The following is a 19,190-nucleotide window of genomic DNA, read 5'->3' on the forward strand; positions in this document are numbered from 1 at the left end:
CCGTCCCTGTACTTCCATTTCTTGTATTGGTTCTTTGCATTTCCTTATGTTTTGGTTTGTTTCTCATTTTATTGCTTCTTTGTCGTATATGCGCTTCTCCTGTTCATTTCTTTTTTTGGTTTCTAGATATTTCTTTATTTTCCGTATCTGCATCCCTTTCTTTTATCCGTATGTGAATCCTTTTCTTTTATCCTTCACTTTCATTCTTCTGCCTCCTTCCTGCTCTCTCTTTGAGGTAATATTCTTCTGTTTTTTTTTGTTTGCTTCTTTTGCTGTGATTTTTCGTTCCGGGTGTTGTTGCTGTGTTGTGTGTTTATTTTGTCATGGTTGTTCCGTCGAAACGGAGAGCTGATGACGGTGGTTCATCGTCTGTTCCTCCCTCTGTCGGCTGTCGGTGCAGGTCTCAACGTTACAACCATTATCTCTTCTTCCTGACTACATGGATTGTGGTGACTGTACATGTGTTTGTGCCTACTGCGGTGCGTTGTTCTGGTACATTGAGAGATTCGTTAATACATCTACAGCTGATCCTCCTAGATATAATCATTGTTGTAGAGGTGGAGATGTTGTACTTCCTTATCCTTCCATGTTTCCCACCGACTTTGTTGCTCTGTATCAAAATTTGGGTTTTTTAAGGGATATTAGGGCTTATAACAACAAGTTTTCTATGACTTCTTTTGGGGCAAACGTAGATGAGGATGTGAATGATGACCGTGGTCCTTATGTTTTTAAGATATCTGGTCAGATTAGCCACAAGATTGGGTCCCTCTGTCCGGATCCTATAAAGGGTCCGAGGTTTCTGCAACTATACCTCTTTGATACTGGGAACGAAGTAGAGAACAGATTGAGTCCTTTTGATCATCCTTCAAAGAGCGATTTAGATTGTAACATTGTCAGCTATCTGGTCAACTTTTTGGGGGCTAATAACGAATATGTGCACACCTTCAAGACTGCAAAACAAATAGCAGAAGAAAGTAATTTACAGTCATATGCGGTACGACTCTTTAACAATGTTGCGGATCGTAGGTATGATTTGCCTTCGTCTGGGTCTTTGGGTTGTATAGTAACTGATGATGACACAATCTCTACAACATATGACATCATTATCTATTCGCAATCGGGTCGGCCCCAACGTATCAGTAAGCTGCATCCAAGCTATATGCCATTACAATACCCGCTTTTGTTTCCATATGGTGAAGAAGGTTGGTCACCCCGTTTGAAAATTGGAAATAGGATTGGTGCAACAGCTCGAAATCTTACCGTCAATATGTATTATGCCTATCAAATTCATGCCCATCAGCATATCTGGTCTCCTATTGTAAACTCATCTCGGCTCTTTCAACAATATTTGGTTGATGCATACACATGTATAGAAGAATGTCGTCTTTATTACATTGTAAAACATCAATTTAATCTTCGGTTTGATTATGTTAGCGGCCTGTATGATGCGCTTTTGAAGGGAGATAGGGAGGCAAGTGTTGTTGGCAAACGTGTATTCTTACTAGCATCATTTACCGGTGGTCCCCGATTCATGTATAGTCATTATCAAGACGCACTTTCTATATGTAGGGTGTATGGAAATCCACAATACGTTATTACTTTTACATGTAATGTGAAATGGCTAGAAATAACTCGGTACATGGATACACATATGCAAGGAGATGTTCACAGCGGAGCTGATATCATTGCTAGAGTGTTCAACATCAAGGTTCATGAGTTTGTTCGGTTTCTAAAACAGGACAAAACCTTTGGCGAGGTTGAAGCATGTATGTTTTCGATTTCATATTCCTTTCATGTACGGGTTATTTATCATACAGATAATACTTTCCAAATCCGCCTCTTTATAGATATGTTACCATTTGTCTTTCAATTTTTGTAATGAACGGTTACCATATTTTTTAATATTTGTTTTTACCTATGTTTATTAATGTTTTTTGGTTATCGTTTCGTATAGCTTCAAGTTCCATGTTATTATCATTTGATAAAAATGTTTACTTTACGCTATCATATGGTTTCATTCTTATCCATGAATATTTCACTTAACACACATGTTTCCCAATGTACTCGATCAGTTGATGCTTTCAAGCACACCTATCTACTCATATATAGTAATTTACATTTTTACTTTTTTTAATGCTTTTATGAGTCATTACATTTTTTTTATGCTTTTAGCTCTCACATTTGTTACATACTATAAGAGCTATACATTACATTCCATATCTGGATCGAAATGGTATATTAGATTCAAAACATTCCTTTTTATTCGTAGATAATAGTATTTGGTTTTTATTTATTTATTTAGTTTTTTATTTCTGTTTTTTTTTCAATCTGTCACGGTTTTGTACCTCTCACCTTTTTTTGGATTTCTACCTTTTTAATATGATGTGATTTTTATCATGATATCATTATGATGTCATATTATAACACTGTTGCATTGATTACATAATGCATAGCTTATTTGATTCATGTAGAATATATATCTTTGTAGATATCAATCATAATAATCATCATTTCCAAATCTACCCCTTTGTAGATATGTTGCCATCTGTATTTCCAACTTTATAATAAATGGTTAGCATATTTTTTTATATTTATTTTTGCATATGTTTGTTAATATAGTTATTTACATCTTTTACCCTTTGTTTTCAACAATGTTTTTTAGTGGGTTTTTTTGTTATAATTTGGTAGAAGTTGAATTTTTCTGTTATCTCCCTGTTCATCTGATTTCTATATGTAGGGTCCATGGCTATCCACAATGGTATATCGATTTTACATGTCATGTGAAGTCGGCAGAAATAACAGAGTACATGGATATACATATGCAAAGAGATTTCTAAAACACAACAAAACATTTGGTGAGGCTGAACGATATATGTTTTGCATTTTCTCTTCGTTTGAGATATATTTTAAATATAATGTTATTCTTACCATGAAATTATTAAGACGTGATGTCATTTTGGTATTCCAATTTTGTTTTTTACATTTTTAACCCTTTGTTTTGAACATTCTTTTTTATTGTTTTTTTTTTTGTTATAATTTGGTAGAAATTGAATTCTTCTGTCATTTCCCTATTCATATGCTTTCTATATGTAGAGTTTATGTCAAACCACAATGGTTTATCGTTTTACATGTAATGTGAAGTGGACAGAAATAACAGAGTACGTGCATACACATATGCAAAGACATGTCCACAGTAGAACACATATGACTGCTTTAGTCGTCAATATCAAAGTTCATGAGTTTGTTCGGTTTCTAAAACAGAACAAAACAGTTGGTGAGGCTGAAGATAATATGTTTTGCATTTTGTCTTCGTTTGAGATATATTTTAAATATAATGTTATTGTTACCATGAAATTGTTACCATGAAATCATTAAGACGTGATGTGATTTCAGTATTCCAATGCTTAAATGATTCATATTTTATTTGATTCATATTCGGCTATATGTCTTTGCAAACATAAGTTGTATTAAAGATCATTTCCAAAGGTACCCCTTTGTACATATGTTACCGTTTGTCTTTGAATTTCACTAACAAATGATTAACATACTTTTTAGTGTTTGCTTTAGGTGTGTTTTATAATAATTTTTTTGCTATGATTTGTTACATATTGAATCCTCCTGTTATTTGGCTGCAATAAAAGCTTTTAGTTCATTCTTGAAGATTTTATTTTATATTACATTCCATATCTTCCTACACATGGTATATTACATTCAAAGTATATAAATTATGCGATTGACAGTTTACTTTTTTTTTTCTCTTTTTTTGTTTACTTCATTTTTTTTTAGTTCTAACTGTAATTTTTTCCCCATATTATAACAGCTATACATTACATTCCATATCTTCCTACACTTCTACATTATAATTTTCAGTTTTTATTGGTTTCTTTTTTCCCTTTTTTTCGCTCTGTTTCTGACTTTTTGTATCTGTTACTTTTTTAACACACTCTATTACATTCCATATTATATAATATTTGGTTCACTTATTTAGCAAAAGTATATTTGATTGAATTTTTTCAAAATTTGTTAATATATTGGTATCTTTTTTATGCTAATTTTGTATCTCCCTTTTATTTTTAGCATGAAATCATTAAGATGTCATGTTATAATAGTATGGGACTGTTCACCGTATCCATATTTTATTTGATTCATATAGCTTTCTATATCTACTACCATTTGTCTTTCGATTTTGGTAACAAATTGTTAACATATTTACTACAGTTTGTTTTTAAGTGTGTTTCTTAATGTTTTTTTAGTTATAATTTGGTAGACATAAAATCTTGGTGTTCTTTGCCACTCACGAGAGCTTTTACTTTATGCTCACATACGCTTCTCTCCATACTATAACAGGTCTACATTAGATTCCATATCAATCTGAAAGATGTATGTTTTTTAATATTTTTTTATTATTATTAGTTTTTTTTATCTATATTCCATTAAATATTATATCTTTTCAGTTTCGTATATGTTTAGATATTAACTTCAATGTATGCTTACACACTTATTTAGAAATAGAAAAATATTAAATGTTAATATTTTGAAATTTCTTCATAATTACAGATTTGTACACTATCGAATTCCAGAAGAGAGGTCTTCCGCATTGTCATACTTTACTCTGGGTAAACAGTTCAGACAAAATAAAAAATCCAATTGATATTGACAAATATATTACAGCAGAGTTGCCGGATCCAATTAACGAGGTAGAATTGTACGAGACGATAACAAGTTGCATGATTCATGGCCCGTGTGGACCGCTTAATGAAAAGGCTCCATGTATGAGGGATGGTAAATGTACTAAACATTTCCCTCGACCCTTTGTTGACAGTACATTCTTTGACAGAGAGGGATATGTACGGTACAAACGTAGCGTAGATGCACATCATACTACCCGATATGGACAGGTTGTAGACAATGGATATGTGGTGCCCTACAATAAAAGGCTTTGTTCCCGTTTCCGTGCACACATCAATGTTGAATACTGTGGCTGGAATATGATGATTAAGTACATGTTCAAATATATTTCCAAAGGAGCTGATCGCATAAGATACACACTCCAAAAGGCAGAATCAACCAATCAGTCATCTGCAGCGCTGCCCACTACTAGCCATAACAGATCCGAAAATGAAGATATATGTGCTGTAAACGAGGTACAGAAATTTTTGGATGGGCGCTACATATGCCCACACGAAGCAGCATGGCGAATTTTAGACTTCCGTATACATCAACGTCATCTAGCTGTACATATTCTAACTGTACATGAGGAAAACATGCAACAATTGTTGTTCAATGGAGAAAACACAATACCTGAAATACTATCAAATCCGAACAGTAATATTACCACCCTACTTGCGTGGTTTGAAAGTAATGCAAGAGATGCAACAGGTCGTGATTTGACATACCTGGATTATCCAAAATCTTACAAATGGGAAAACTCATCTAAGTCATGGAGCCGAAGAATTTATGACTCGTCAAAAACAGTAGGTCGGCTTGTATTCGTACATCCTACATCCGGCGAATTATTTAACTTACGGATGCTACTCTGCCACCAAAAGGGATGTACATCATTTCAAGATTTGCGCACTGTACGAGGTACCGTTTACCCAAACTTTCGGGCTGCTTGCAATGCACTTGGATTGATAGGGGATGACATTGAATGGCTTACATGTTTCACAGAAGCTTCCATCTGGGCAACTGCATCACAGTTACGATCCCTTTTCTGCCACCTATTGATTTTTTGTGAGGTCAGCAATCCACGTTTACTATGGGATAGTGCATGTGATAAGATGAAAGATGACTATCTACATACCTTGAAACTCTAAATACCAGATAAGAATGTTGGTTCAACTGCTGACATAATTGAACAACAGTTGCTTCATGATTTAGATAATATGCTCCGTTCTGCTGTTCCATCCAAATCAATGGGTGATTTTGGCCTTCCGGTTCCTTCAGCTGATGTCATTGGTATTTTACAAAATCGTCTTCTACTCGAAGAATTGAGGTACGACAGGGAAGGGCTGATGAAAGAGCACAATGAGCTGGTGCCAAAATTAAACAGTGACCAAAGATCAGTCTATAATACAGTCGTCAGTTCCATAGAAAACAAAAAACAAATACTGATGTTTGTTTATGGACATGGGGGTACCGGCAAGACATTCCTATGGACAACCATTCTTTCCTATTTCAGATCCATAGGAAAGATTGTATTGGCTGTTGCTGCTTCTGGAATTGCGTCACTTTTGCTACCTTCTGGAACAACAGCACATTCAAGATTCAAGATACCTATCGACTTAACAGACAAAAAATCATGTGATATTAAAAAACGCTCCTTCCTTGGAGAACTTATGCAACATACAACACTCATTATTTGGGATGAAGCACCAATGAGTGACAGAAGGTGCTTTGAATTTTTGGACCGCTCACTTAGAGATGTGCTAGATTGTGATCAACAACCATTTGGACCGATATCGATGCTTCTCGGTGGTGATTTCCACCAGACTCTTCCCGTTGTACCAAAAAGCACATGTTCGGAAATCATTGCACTAACTTTACCGAGTTCATACCTATAGCCATATTTCACGGTTTGGATTTTACATACAAACATGAGACTACAATCATCTGACATAATAACTCAAAATTCAATGTCCACATCAGCTTTTGCAAGATGGTTGCTAGCTATTGGAGACGGAATCATAAGTATACCAGACAAAGATGACCCACGTGATTCAACTTGGGTACAAATTCCATCCTCACTCCTAATATCTGCCACTCCAAACTCTCTACAGACGTTGATAGATTTTGTTTATGGAGACGGTATACTTATCGACCCCACTGCTGCAGATCTTTCAGTAAGAGCAATAGTTTCTCCTACAAATGAGACAGCCGACGAAATAAACACCCACATTTTAAAAATCGTGAGAACAAGTGATAGAACATACAATAGTACAGACATCATGGAACCAAATGGAAAGCATACATCAGATATGGAAGGCTTGTATCCAATTGAATACCTAAACCAACTAAACATTCCAGGAATACCACCACATGAGCTTACAGTTAAAATACATTGTCCAATAATGTTAATAAGAAACATAAATCAGAGGGAAGGTTTATGTAACAGTACCCGACTCATTGTCTCCCAATTGTTACCAAACGTTATCGAAGCAACCATCATAACCGGCACTTGCATTGGAAAACATACATATATACCACGGATAAAATTCATACACAAATCATCGGATTTCCTATTCACGTTTTCACGAAAACAGTTTCCAGTGAAAGTTTGTTATGCGATGACTATCAACAAGAGTCAAGGACAGTCACTGCGTAGAATAAGCATCTATTTGTCACAGCCCGTCTTCGCACATGGACAACCTTATGTAGCACTATCCCGAGCAACATCACCAGATTCCATAAAAATACTAATAAAGACCAATGACACAGTGGAAGAGAATCAAACCAAAAACGTTGTCTTCAAAGATTTATTGCATAAACTTACTTCAACAGAGATCTATAGTATCACTACCTGTCATACCTTTCGTGAACACTTTTCTAAAGACCATTACTACTTTTTGAAATAGCTTCTGCTGTTGACTGCTTCCACATAATTTACATATCTATAAAATTTCTTATTCTTTTCCGAATATAACACTGATTTTCACACATTTCTTTCTATTAGAAAACGGAAACAACTCATGACGAGCCTTTCTGACTTGAAGACTGATGGTATTGGAGGCCCGCTACAAGTTAGAATACTGCGAAAATGGAAACATGATGTCCGGCGATACGAGACTTGGTATCTTGCTGTCGATAGATTTGTAAGTAGTCACCAGAAAAGATTACAACAAAATCAGGTTCTAAATTTTATATTTCGATGTTCTTTAAATATTAAAAAGTATGTTGATAACAAAAAATAAATTATTTACAGAAACTATAAATAAAAGTTCTTACAACAAAATTATTAATAACAATTATTTTATGTTTATAAAAGCATCGAGTTTGTTATTTTCAAAAAACTCATCTCTTTAATAAATGGTATATTCGTATATAATATGTCATAATCCGTAAATCATAAATATCCCTATTTGTAATAAAAACATATCTAATGTCAACTTATTAACAGCATGATGGAGAAACTACATTCATCGAATCATATAACAATCTCTTTTTACAGGCAGATGCTATACAAATTCTTGGACAACGAACAAATCAGAGTTACATTGAGTCTGTCCTCCATGTTTCACAGTGTTACACCATATCAGATTATAGTTGTCCTCAATTAGATAACTATCAAAAATTCCTTGAAAATGAGTTCTACATCGATGTTGGCCTCAAGTCCATCATACAACCAATTCGAGAGACAACAACAATACCCAAAACCTGGTTTCGGTTCGTATCAAAATCACATCTCATAGACCTCGGAGAAAGACCACCATACTATCCAGGTAATCATAATACCGAAATATCTGATTACATAGGTGTTTCTTACACATTTACATTTACTACTAAACATATTACATTGGTGTCTTATCAAAGATCAGAGAGTGTACCAAAGCAAGCAGGGAATCATTTGTCTTGCTCATACTAATGGATGAAAGGTATACATAGTAAAAAGCATATCACAGTTATCAATTTCTTCATACCTATCTAACACCAAAAAAAAAATTCAATTTTATTAGTGGTAGTGAACTTGCAATCAATCTATGGAAAGAATGTATAACCAATCCAGAAAAATTCAACCGCGACTCCTTGCATCAACCACCCGCGACAACGGTTGTTGCCGTCACGAACCTAAAACCATCCATATACAATGGTACTTTTTTTCTACTCAGCCCTCTATATATCGGTATTATCATTGTCATATAATGTTATGTCATGCACTCAATCTACAAATCACTTTTCTATAGGAGTATTACGTTATGGTTCATCACATGCTACACATATCTATGTGAATCCGGACATACCAGAAACAACAGCACTCATTAATCTGTGAGTCATAAATTACATTAAAATCAATTATTCCGTATGATAAACTTTCCCTACTAATAAGAAGATGACATCAGATTTACAGGACCTTCAAGACCAGCACCACCACTATCAGGAACACCATCAACCGTATATGACATGAAGAAAAAAAACAAATCTGATCTTCTGGTAACATCAACTTAATAATATCTCTATTTACAAATAACATTAGCTTCAGACATCCACATCCAATTCTTTTATATCCACAGGATAAAACATTCATCGTACAGGCTTCAATCAAAGAATTTCACTATCAAAACAGTTGGTTCCAAACAATATGTCCAATATGTAAAGATCACATCTTCAAAAGAGGTGAAAGCTGGTACTGCAGTGCACATGGACTAATCGAAAAGCCCACTTACATGTAAGCATCTTTTGAGTTAAATAAATCATCATTATTTTCTAACAAAAGTCTTTATGAATATTTTCCATTCATAGATACAAATTAACAGTAACCATCACTGATGCTACGGATACGATATCAGCACTAATATCCGAGACATCATGTCGGAAACTGTTAAAGTCATCACTTGAGAACTTTATATCCAATAACCCACACATAAACAGAAACACCCTACCTCCGATCATCACTGACCACAAGGAACAAACAAAAAAGATGTCGATCCAAATGCTTAGAGCATCAACCCTCAACAATATACGCTTCATAATAATAGATATTGAAGAGGCAACAACCAGGGCTCAAACGTCTGTGCCAGGAACACCAGCTCAACCACAAATGACAAGAATGCGACCAACTGACACAACACCAGAGCCATCAACACCTGTTGAACATGTTGTGCATACTCTCACCTACGATCCCCAAGGTAAACACCCAATAACAAAATCAAATTCAAAAACAAAAATACAAAAAAAAAAAATACTAACAATTTTCAATTCATGTCTAACAGAATCTGCACCAAGAAAAAATGCAAAGCGGACACTCAAACAGCAGACATCATAGACAAGCACCACAAATGGATCTTTTGTTTGGACCAATATCACTATCTTTTGTAATATAAATATATCATCATGATCCTTTTGTTTGAACCATTGTCACTTTCTTTTCTAATATAAACGTATCATGATGACCCCCTATAACTATAAACAATAACAAATAACTTCTCTTTGTATCAATACTCTTCTTCTAAATTTCATAGATGTTTCCACAAGAAAAAGAACGAACACTTTCTTTTCTTCTATGAATTAACGCACCACCTACATTATAACATGCATGATAGCTATTACCTAAAACATGAACACACACATACCGATTTAAATAAATAATCCGTTTAAATTATCCACTAATTAATAATATATTACGGTAACAACTATTATTAATACGCAATTAAATGCAGATACATACATCCTAGCAAACACATTGCATAACAAAAGAATATTTACGATCACTACTTATAAACTTACATAAATTACCACTTAAATTATACTAGATTCACTTAAATATTTGGGCAGGTGTTCTGACTCATATCACATCCAACCACCAAACAGTAGCCATCAAATTAATTACCAAATCCATGGTCAACGATTCTATCTACGAAATCAGCCAAGCAAACCTCATAGCCACCCTATCTACCACTTTTAAAAGCAGACTAGAAACCAACTAATACCTCTACAAAAATGCAAACAAACATCATGAATATCGTCATGTAGAAACCCATCGATCAACTCCAAACGATGAAGTTGTCCTTGGCAGATGTCCAAACGACGTACACCACTATCAACAATTCCAGACAGAACATGCTGCATGATGCTCCAACATAACTGCCATACATGCATGGTATCATCACCAACACTGTGAACGCCAATCTCGACAATGACACAGTCCTCATGCTCGATATGGTCGACATGATGCAACAGAATATGACAGCAGCTATCGATGTATGCAAGACAATCACTCAACACCACCCAGAAGCATGACGAATCAAAATCACAAGTTTTTTGCGACCGTATAACATGACTCCTACTGTTATCCGATACGTAATCATCCAGTAATAAATAAATATCTTTTCTTCCATAATCAGTCGTCTATTTGTATACTTATCCGTTAGAAAACCAAATCAATATAAACATATACAGATAGTCTTAGTTTTCCATTTAACAAAGATATAAAATAGGTTCAAACGCAGTCAAATAAATATTATTTATTTCAGAAGCCATAAAAATAAGACAGATGCTAAAAACGAAACCTCTGCCCCCCGTGTAGCGGGGAATAACCATCTAGTTTCTTATTAATTGTCTTTTCTTTTTATTATGATTTACAATTTTTCAACATTGTTATTGCTACTCGAGCGGTGCTTCTTTTTACTTAATACAATATCAACGATCCAATTAGAGAATGATCATTTTTGGAAGTTTTTATCATTGTAGTCTCGAATCATTTTGGTTTTCAAACTTGCGCAAATGGCACGGGGGCTTCCGCTACTTTTCTAATAAAACACCAGGAATTGGATCTTTAAACAATGCTTCTTTTCACAAATGTGCATTTTTGGTTCTTAATGTATAATGTTATATATGAGTATAATACTTTCATTTTTTTTTAAGTTGGTCTTGAGTTTATCATGAATTTTCATTCCTTTGAATTTGCAGTCACTAAACTCAGTAAATTACGAAACTCTTTGTAGAGAGAATTGTATGTTAGTATATATGCTAAATACTTGTAATGACTAATGAATCATGCCTCATTCTCATGGCTAACTTATTTGGTTTAGTTAGAAAACTGTAAATTTATTGTCGTCATTCAAGTACTCATAGTCATGTATTAAGTTTGTGCATTTCTTCACAAATCATTGCTTTTGGCGTTTCGAAGATTTTAGATGGAAAGACTATTATTTCCCATTAATTTTTAGGATATTATTTAATCTCTTCATTCATTCTTTTTAATTATTTGTATGCGTCTACATATCAATGTCATACACTAAAAAGGCTTATTTTTTAGTTTACTAATTGTCCCTAGAGACTCTTACACCTTGTTCCCGAGTATCACTTAACGAGGGAAGTGGAGAGAAAGGGAGGGAATCAGAGTGAAAGAGTAGTTCATCATCTTCCCCAGTTTTTTTGGAATGATTTAGGAAAAAACGAAAGGAAATCAGATGAAAATCATCCTTCTAATTATTCTTCCTTCCAAATTCGAGAGATTGGGATAGAAAGACAATCGATGATAAGGATAGCAACACATGATTATATAAGATCACATTATCATTAACAACATACAAAAGAAGATCGGTCTTCTCCCTGTTGTTTCGACGACTTTACTGCTTCGACAACCCTGCTCAATCTTATTGTTAAAATCGGTCCATCATCCATCAGGTTGCATTCTTCCATTCTTCTCATTTTGTATTTTTTTTGTGAAATCGTGTTCACAATATATATTACAACCTTTTTTTGGTTCATTACGATTTGTTTCTTCTTCATTATAGTTTAAAGTTGAATTGATTCGTTAGGTTACCTGTGATTATAGGTTTAGAACATCATTATATAGAAGTAAATATGAATGTTAATTATACGAAAGTAAATATGAAGTCAAACAGGAGGTGTTTATGTCAAAAACATTATGTGATTGTTCCTTTCAATAGAAAATACATGGATAAACTATCAATCAAGTGAGTCAATGCAATTCTCAAAATTACATTCAAAAAAGACGGAAATCAGTGAACCCATTAATTGTAAAGAGAAGCTTTCTTGTATGTACATCACTTACCACAGGAAGGAAAAAAAAGACTTGTTTTGTGTACCACAATACCAAGAATTTGTTGGTGGAGGTTGTAAAGGTAACTAATTATGTTGAAGAGTAGACATCTAATTTACATAATCAAAATTAAGCATAGGTTATTTTATTATATTTCAAGATCTTTCCTGTTGGACTATTTTGCCCTTGCTTTTATTTTGGGTGTGTGGATGTTTTTGCTGCTGTTAGGATGCCCTCTTTATAATCCTTCACATTTTGTACATAAAATAGTTCACATTGCTTTCAATAGGTATTAACCTTCCTTCACCTGCTCATATTCTTAAATCAAGACAAATGCAAGTTCTTCATCTAATTTGCTTGTTGATGGCTATTTTGGCACAACACAAAATTACCATCAACAATGGTCCTAATTTACCTACTAGAGAAACTCTTTTAAAATGTCGACGTGTACAGGAAGAGTTGTTACATAACCTTTCAAATGGTAGTCAATGTCGTGAGCTTATCCGTATGAGTGTGTAAGCTTTTAAGAAGCTATGCGTTATCTTACGACGTAATGGTGGTCTTTGACCTACTCAATGAATGTGTGTTAAAGAGCAAGTTGCAAGATTTTTTGCACATTGTAGGTAATGATTTGGGAAATACATTTGTCTATTGGATGTATCGGCACTCGAAATCCACAACGAGTAGGTGCTTCCATAGAGTTTTGCGCTCGGTTATAGCATTAGAAAGTCTTTATATTCAAAAACCACAAGGTGATGTTGTCTCCAAAGAAATTCAAGAGAAAAGGAGATCCTTTCCTTACTTCAAGAACTGTGTAGAGGCAATTGATGGTATACATTTTTGTGTCAAGGTACCTAATAAAGATGCCCTAGGTACCGTGGCCGCAAGGGTTACCCAACGATAAATGTCTTAGCTGCTTGTTCATTTGATTTAAAGTTTACGTATCTTTTAACCGGTTGGGAGGGTACTGCATCAGACTCAAGGATACTGAAGAATGCCTTCAATAGAGATGATAAACTAGTAATTCCAAATGGTAACTTCTAGTACCAACTTTTCATTTTTTTTTTGTTTAAATTATTAATAAAAAGCTAATTACAATTTAATTATAGGTTGCTATTATTTAGTAGACGCGGGTTTGCCTCACTCAACTGTATTAAGGGCACCATACAGAGGTGTTAGGTATCATTTAAAAGAATATTCCACAAGGGCACCACAAAATGCTAGATAGTTGTTCAATCTTCGTCACACATCATTACGTAATGCTATAGAGAGGGCATTTGGTGTTATAAAAAGAAGGTTCCATATCATTATAAGTACACAGGAACCTTTTTATTTTTGTGAAACACAATCAGACATTTTTTTAGCGTGTTGTATTTTACATAAATTTTTGATAGTCGGAGATCGTGACAATGATCTTGAAGATGAGGTATTACAGGAGGTGTTAAGTACACCAAGAGAGGAAGTGAGACATCATTAAAGTGGTGGGCGTGAGGGTAACAACATGTCAAAGCAACTGAGGAACTCAATTGCAAATCAAATGTGGACTAATTACTTATTAAATCCAAACAATGAAATAAATATGTCAACAGTGTTTAAGATTATTTTGTTATATTACGTCATTTGCAATTTGGTTTTTTATTGAACATTGTTTTGTGAATTTATTTGTGTTATTTAACTTTTTTAATGTTATTTTTTATAACTTGTACACTTTATAACTATGTTCTTTTTATAATAATGTATGTTTATTTTTATGTTATGTAGAAACCGATAATAAACAAGCAATAACCTTTTGTAAATACCGGTAAGAAGTCACTCTTGAACTGGATAGAACATATGGATGCTGCATTTGTTGATGCAATGGTACAACAACAAGAAAAAGGAAATAGGCTTCATGGAAATTTTACTTCACAAGCATATGCGAATATGGTTGAGGAGCTCAATAATTAACTTAACATGAATTTAACTAAAAGTCATCTAAAAAATCGTTTGAAAACTTTGAAATCTGGTTTTTCACAATGGTATGACATGTTCAATGGGATTTCCTTGAGTAGGTTCGGTTGGAATGCTAATACCCAACTAATTGAAGTAGATGAGCAGGTTTGGGATAACTTAATTAACGTTAGTGTTCATCTAAGGTTGTATTTAGTTTACTTTTATATTATGTTATTAATAATAATTTTAATTTATTGTGGTGTTTTTTAATAGTCAAAGCCTGAAGCAGTTATACTGAAGACAAAAAAGGTGGCCCACTTTGAACAAATACTGGTATTTTGCAAGAGATAGAGCTTCAGGAGAAAATGTTGAAACAGTAAAGGAGAGAAATGCTAGGTTTAACAAGACTACGGACATCAAAATAGAAAGTATTTCAGAGGTTGATGATTTATTAGCAAGTAATGATGTTACACCGGAGAACCATCATATAGATGATGATGATGAAGATGACATTCAAGTGGTATGTCCTATGCCTGAACAAAATTCAAGTGCGAAAAAGTGTAAACCTAAAAAAAGAAAATTCATAGATGAAGAAAAAAAGGAAGTTGAACCTCAGCCTCAACCTAAACTTGAAAGAATTGAAGCAAAGATTATGAATGTTGTTGGTGATGTGGCTAATGTTATGATGGAAGGTAACAAAATCTTTGAAAGTGCTTACCATCATGAGTTAACATGTGATGAAATTTATCAAGAATTGCAGCCGATGGGTTTGAAACCCAATGAAATACCAGGTGTTCTCATGTATTTGGGTCGTAACTAAGCAGATGCGAGGATGTTGTTTACTTGTCTAATGAACATACGGAAAGATCTACTAAAAACAATGATGGGCGCAGGTAAATGATGAATTGGGAGAATAGATGTTTATTTCTTGGTTCTTTGTTCGACTTTTTATTTTGCTTCACGAATTGAATTATGGTTTTTGGAATCGCAGTTTGATTAAATTGCATTGTTTTGGATGATTTTTATAGTTTGGCTTCTTTACAAATAGACAAATGCAATTAAAAGATATCCACAAGTGTTTTGATTTTAATATTATTTATGTTTTGCTACTCATTGATAATTTAATTTAATATTATAAGTAGGTGGTATTTGCAAAATACATATGTATGTGTAAACGAATGTGAAGACAAAAAAAAAAAAAGATAAGATTGTAATGCTGTTATTTAGCTTTCTTTTCTTTTCTTTTCGATCGAACTCGGTAACACATTTTAAAAAAAAAAAAAGAAAAAGAAAAAAAACTCCCTTTCCTTTCCTTCGGACTTGGGAACACGAAAAAGTTAATCACTTCCTTCCGCTCCCTTTCTTTTCTCTCCATATTTTCCTTCCCTTTCTTTTTTTTTCGTTTAATGAAACTTGGGAACAAGGCGTTAATTTGGTGTAAGATTTGTAGGAACAAGTTCAAAACGGATGAAGAGATGCGAAATAGAAATGCAATGAAGACAAATACCACTTAAAGAGTAATTGGCGGCTTTTATAAGAGTATTCAACAACCCCACGATAATCCGTGAAATAATTATTAGTTTTTATGTTTTAAACACTTAGTAATGTATTTGGAACTTTGAATGTACAGATAATGTTTATTATAGTGTTTATTTTTGGAAAACAATTTTTATCGGAACATGTTAAACACTTGTAATTTACTTGATACTTTGAAGTTAAATATAATGAGTTTTTTTTTTTTTTTTTTTTTTTTTTTTTTTTTTTTTTATTTTGGGAAAAAATATATAAAAACATTCTACTGCTTTTTTAAACCAAAAATCAATTTATTGAAGGCTTAAGGAAATTTCTGTCACGAAAAGTAAAAAACATTCATTGGTAATCCGTCACTAAAAGAGTCCATCGGTAATCTGTCACTAATAGTGTATGTCCGTAATCCATTGGAAAATATGGTCAAACCTGGTCAAAGAACATTCCATCAGTAATCTTATTCCCGATGTAATTTTCCATCGGTAATCCGTTACAAATTCTGTCGAAAATCCGTCACAAATAATGCCCACATTGTTTTTTTCCAATAGATCTAACTCTGTCTGTATTCAGTCCGAAATCGGCATAACCGATGAATTTCCGACGGATATGGCCGTCGAAAATAGTTTTCTAGTAGTGTGATTCCATCTCACTGTGAGTCTTACAAGGTTAAATTTAATCATTCTTTTCATGATTGGGATACTTTTAGTAAGCCTAAGGAAAGTTCAATAAAAGTTGAGGCGACTCACCGCTCCAAGTCCAAAGGAATAAAATATATGAACAAGTCTTATTGTCTCTTCTCACTGTATAAAATAATGCAAATTTTTTTCTTCAAACTCTATTTTAATAAAAAAGATATAAAAAGCAAATCCCATACATCAAGACCCATCTTTACGTGAAATACATTGTTCGGTAAAAACAACTCAAACTTTGATTTGAGGTAGTTTATTTACGCATACGATACATATATAAAATGTTAAACGGAAAATGAATTCAGCAATTGATCACATTTTATGGTACCAAAAAACACCTTTGTGTTCGCTAGCTTGGTCAGGCTCGATATACATGCATTCTTTAGCTTCCCTCCACATGGCTTTAAAGATTGGAGTCCTATCGATCTTATAAAACTCACCCAAAACTGGAATGATTGCATCTCTTGCCTCCTTTGCATGATAATGTGGAATGTATGAAATCAAGTGATGCAAAACATGGGTGTGTGTAACATCATGGAAAACTCTATTTAGGAATCCAAAGTCCCTATCAATTGTTGACAGGGCCCCTTTGATCCAGTTCCATTCGGTTGAATCATAATGAGGCAATGATAGATGAGTATGGTGCAAATAAGTTATAATAACGAAAAACATATGAACTCCTAGCACCGGAACTCCATATATGCACATTACCCAAGCAGCTCGTTTTGCTGTTACAGCAAGCTTGATTGCATAAAAGACGGCAAGAAGGCCAATATCTGATAGCAGAACCTGAATTCGCTCACGCTCGGTGAAAATTGGACTCATGGGATCAAAGTGGTTGGCAAACCTTCCGTATTTCTTTCCAGAAATATTAGTTAAGAGGTATAAAGGAAATCCTAGGGTGAACCTAAAAACTAAAGTGAATACTCGACCAGGTGGGTTATTAAGAATTTTTGAGTACCACGTGACTTTCGACTTCCGTTTAGGAATGTAAACTTCATCATTATCAAGTGAATTTGTGTTGGCATGGTGATTTCGATGGCTATATTTCCATGAAAAATAGGGTGTCATGAGAGCTGAGTGGAGGATAAAGCCGATAGTGTCATCAATCCATTGGTATTCACTAAAGGCATGGTGACCGCATTCATGACCAATGACCCATAAACCAGTGAGGATGCTAGCTTGACAGAACCAGTAAACTGGCCAAGCTAAGTAAGCTAGAGGAGTAGAAAGAAAAGGAATATATGTATTTGCAAGGAAGTAGAAAACGTAGGCAACAATGAGGTCGTGAACAACATAGTAAGATGAACGTATGACAGATCGTTTGAAGCAATGGGCAGGGATCGCTTTCTTTAAATCACTTAACGAAAACGGCGGATCAACCGGGACTCGTTCCAAAATCTTTTTGTCATCAAATGGGTCTGACATTCGACCACCTGCACCCATGTTGTAGATAGACGATTAACCTGCAAATATCGAAAGTATTGTGAGATCTATGTAAACTAAAGATAGATAGAATTAATTACAATAACATAAATCGCATGCGAAAAAGAAAGACCTTTAGAGAGAAGTTATGTATGAGTGATTGATTAGTTCACCAGGTGATGCTCTTTGGGGTTGGCTGACCTCTTATTTATAGTCCAAGAGTTGCGAAATTTAATGACATACTTACGCTACTGGGTATTGGATTTTATTGTTTAGGAAACATCACCATTCAAATTTGGCGGCTCTAAATAATAGATCCATTTGTTAATGGGAGATTCTAAATATATTAATGAAAAACTACACTTGCGTATATTTATTACATTGACTCATTAAATCTCACGTGACTGATTTTCTTATTGCTTATTTTTATATTAAGATCCTAATATATTAAAGAGTAAATTCCACAAATGGTCCCTATGGTTTTCGTAGTTTACGCATTTGGTTCTTAACTTATTTTTTTAACTTGGAAAATTCATATTATTTGTTTTTGTTACGCGTTTGGTTATTTTCTTACCTAAAAAGACAATATTTTCATTGATTTTTTTATTTATTTAAATAAACACAACCTCACCCTCAAATGGCCACCTTACCTTACATATCCATCATTTTTTTTCTATTTAAATAATATTCTTTTAAATAAGATAGGAACCAAATGCGTAATAAAAGGAAACAGCAGGGATCAAACGCATGAAAAAAACAAACACCACAGACGTTTCAAGTTTAAAAAATAAGTTAGGGACCAAGCACGCAAATTACCCCAATCCATAAAGATCATTCGTGTAATTTACTCTATATTAAAAAAGTTTTAACAAAAAGTTATAAATATAACTTTAACT

General features: G+C 33.9%; 1 protein-coding gene and 1 pseudogene across 2 annotated transcripts; one reads left to right on the plus strand and one right to left on the minus strand.

Annotated features, from left to right (window-relative positions):
- Nucleotides 1–439: 439 nt before the first annotated feature.
- Nucleotides 440–6,563, plus strand: LOC145036410 (uncharacterized). Its single transcript, XM_078984856.1, has 6 exons — nt 440–1,766; nt 2,738–2,758; nt 3,045–3,130; nt 4,455–4,458; nt 4,558–5,738; nt 5,865–6,563. Exons 1-6 carry the CDS (start codon nt 440–442, stop codon nt 6,561–6,563), a joined length of 3,318 nt encoding a protein of 1,105 aa, XP_078840982.1.
- A 10,488-nt stretch (nt 6,564–17,051) lies between these two features.
- LOC145037870 (delta(12) fatty acid desaturase DES8.11 pseudogene) lies at nt 17,052–18,521 on the minus strand (annotated as a pseudogene). The gene is made up of 2 exons (XR_013679029.1): nt 18,428–18,521; nt 17,052–18,335 (listed from the first exon to the last, which is right to left on the minus strand). The product of XR_013679029.1 is annotated as a delta(12) fatty acid desaturase DES8.11 pseudogene (transcript).
- Nucleotides 18,522–19,190: the final 669 nt, after the last annotated feature.

Source organism: Lactuca saligna, chromosome 3 (assembly GCF_052625555.1).
Source record: "Lactuca saligna cultivar CGN05327 chromosome 3, ASM5262555v1, whole genome shotgun sequence".
Lineage (NCBI taxonomy): Eukaryota > Viridiplantae > Streptophyta > Magnoliopsida > Asterales > Asteraceae > Lactuca > Lactuca saligna.

Coding starts and splice junctions, on each gene's coding strand:
- LOC145036410 (XM_078984856.1), top strand. CDS start 440: ATGGATTGTGGTGACTGTACATGTGTTTGTGCCTACTGCGGTGCGTTG. Junction 1,767..2,737: donor CTTTGGCGAGGTTGAAGCAT/GTATGTTTTCGA, acceptor TTCTATATGTAG/GGTCCATGGCTATCCACAAT. Junction 2,759..3,044: donor GTCCATGGCTATCCACAATG/GTATATCGATTT, acceptor ATAATTTGGTAG/AAATTGAATTCTTCTGTCAT.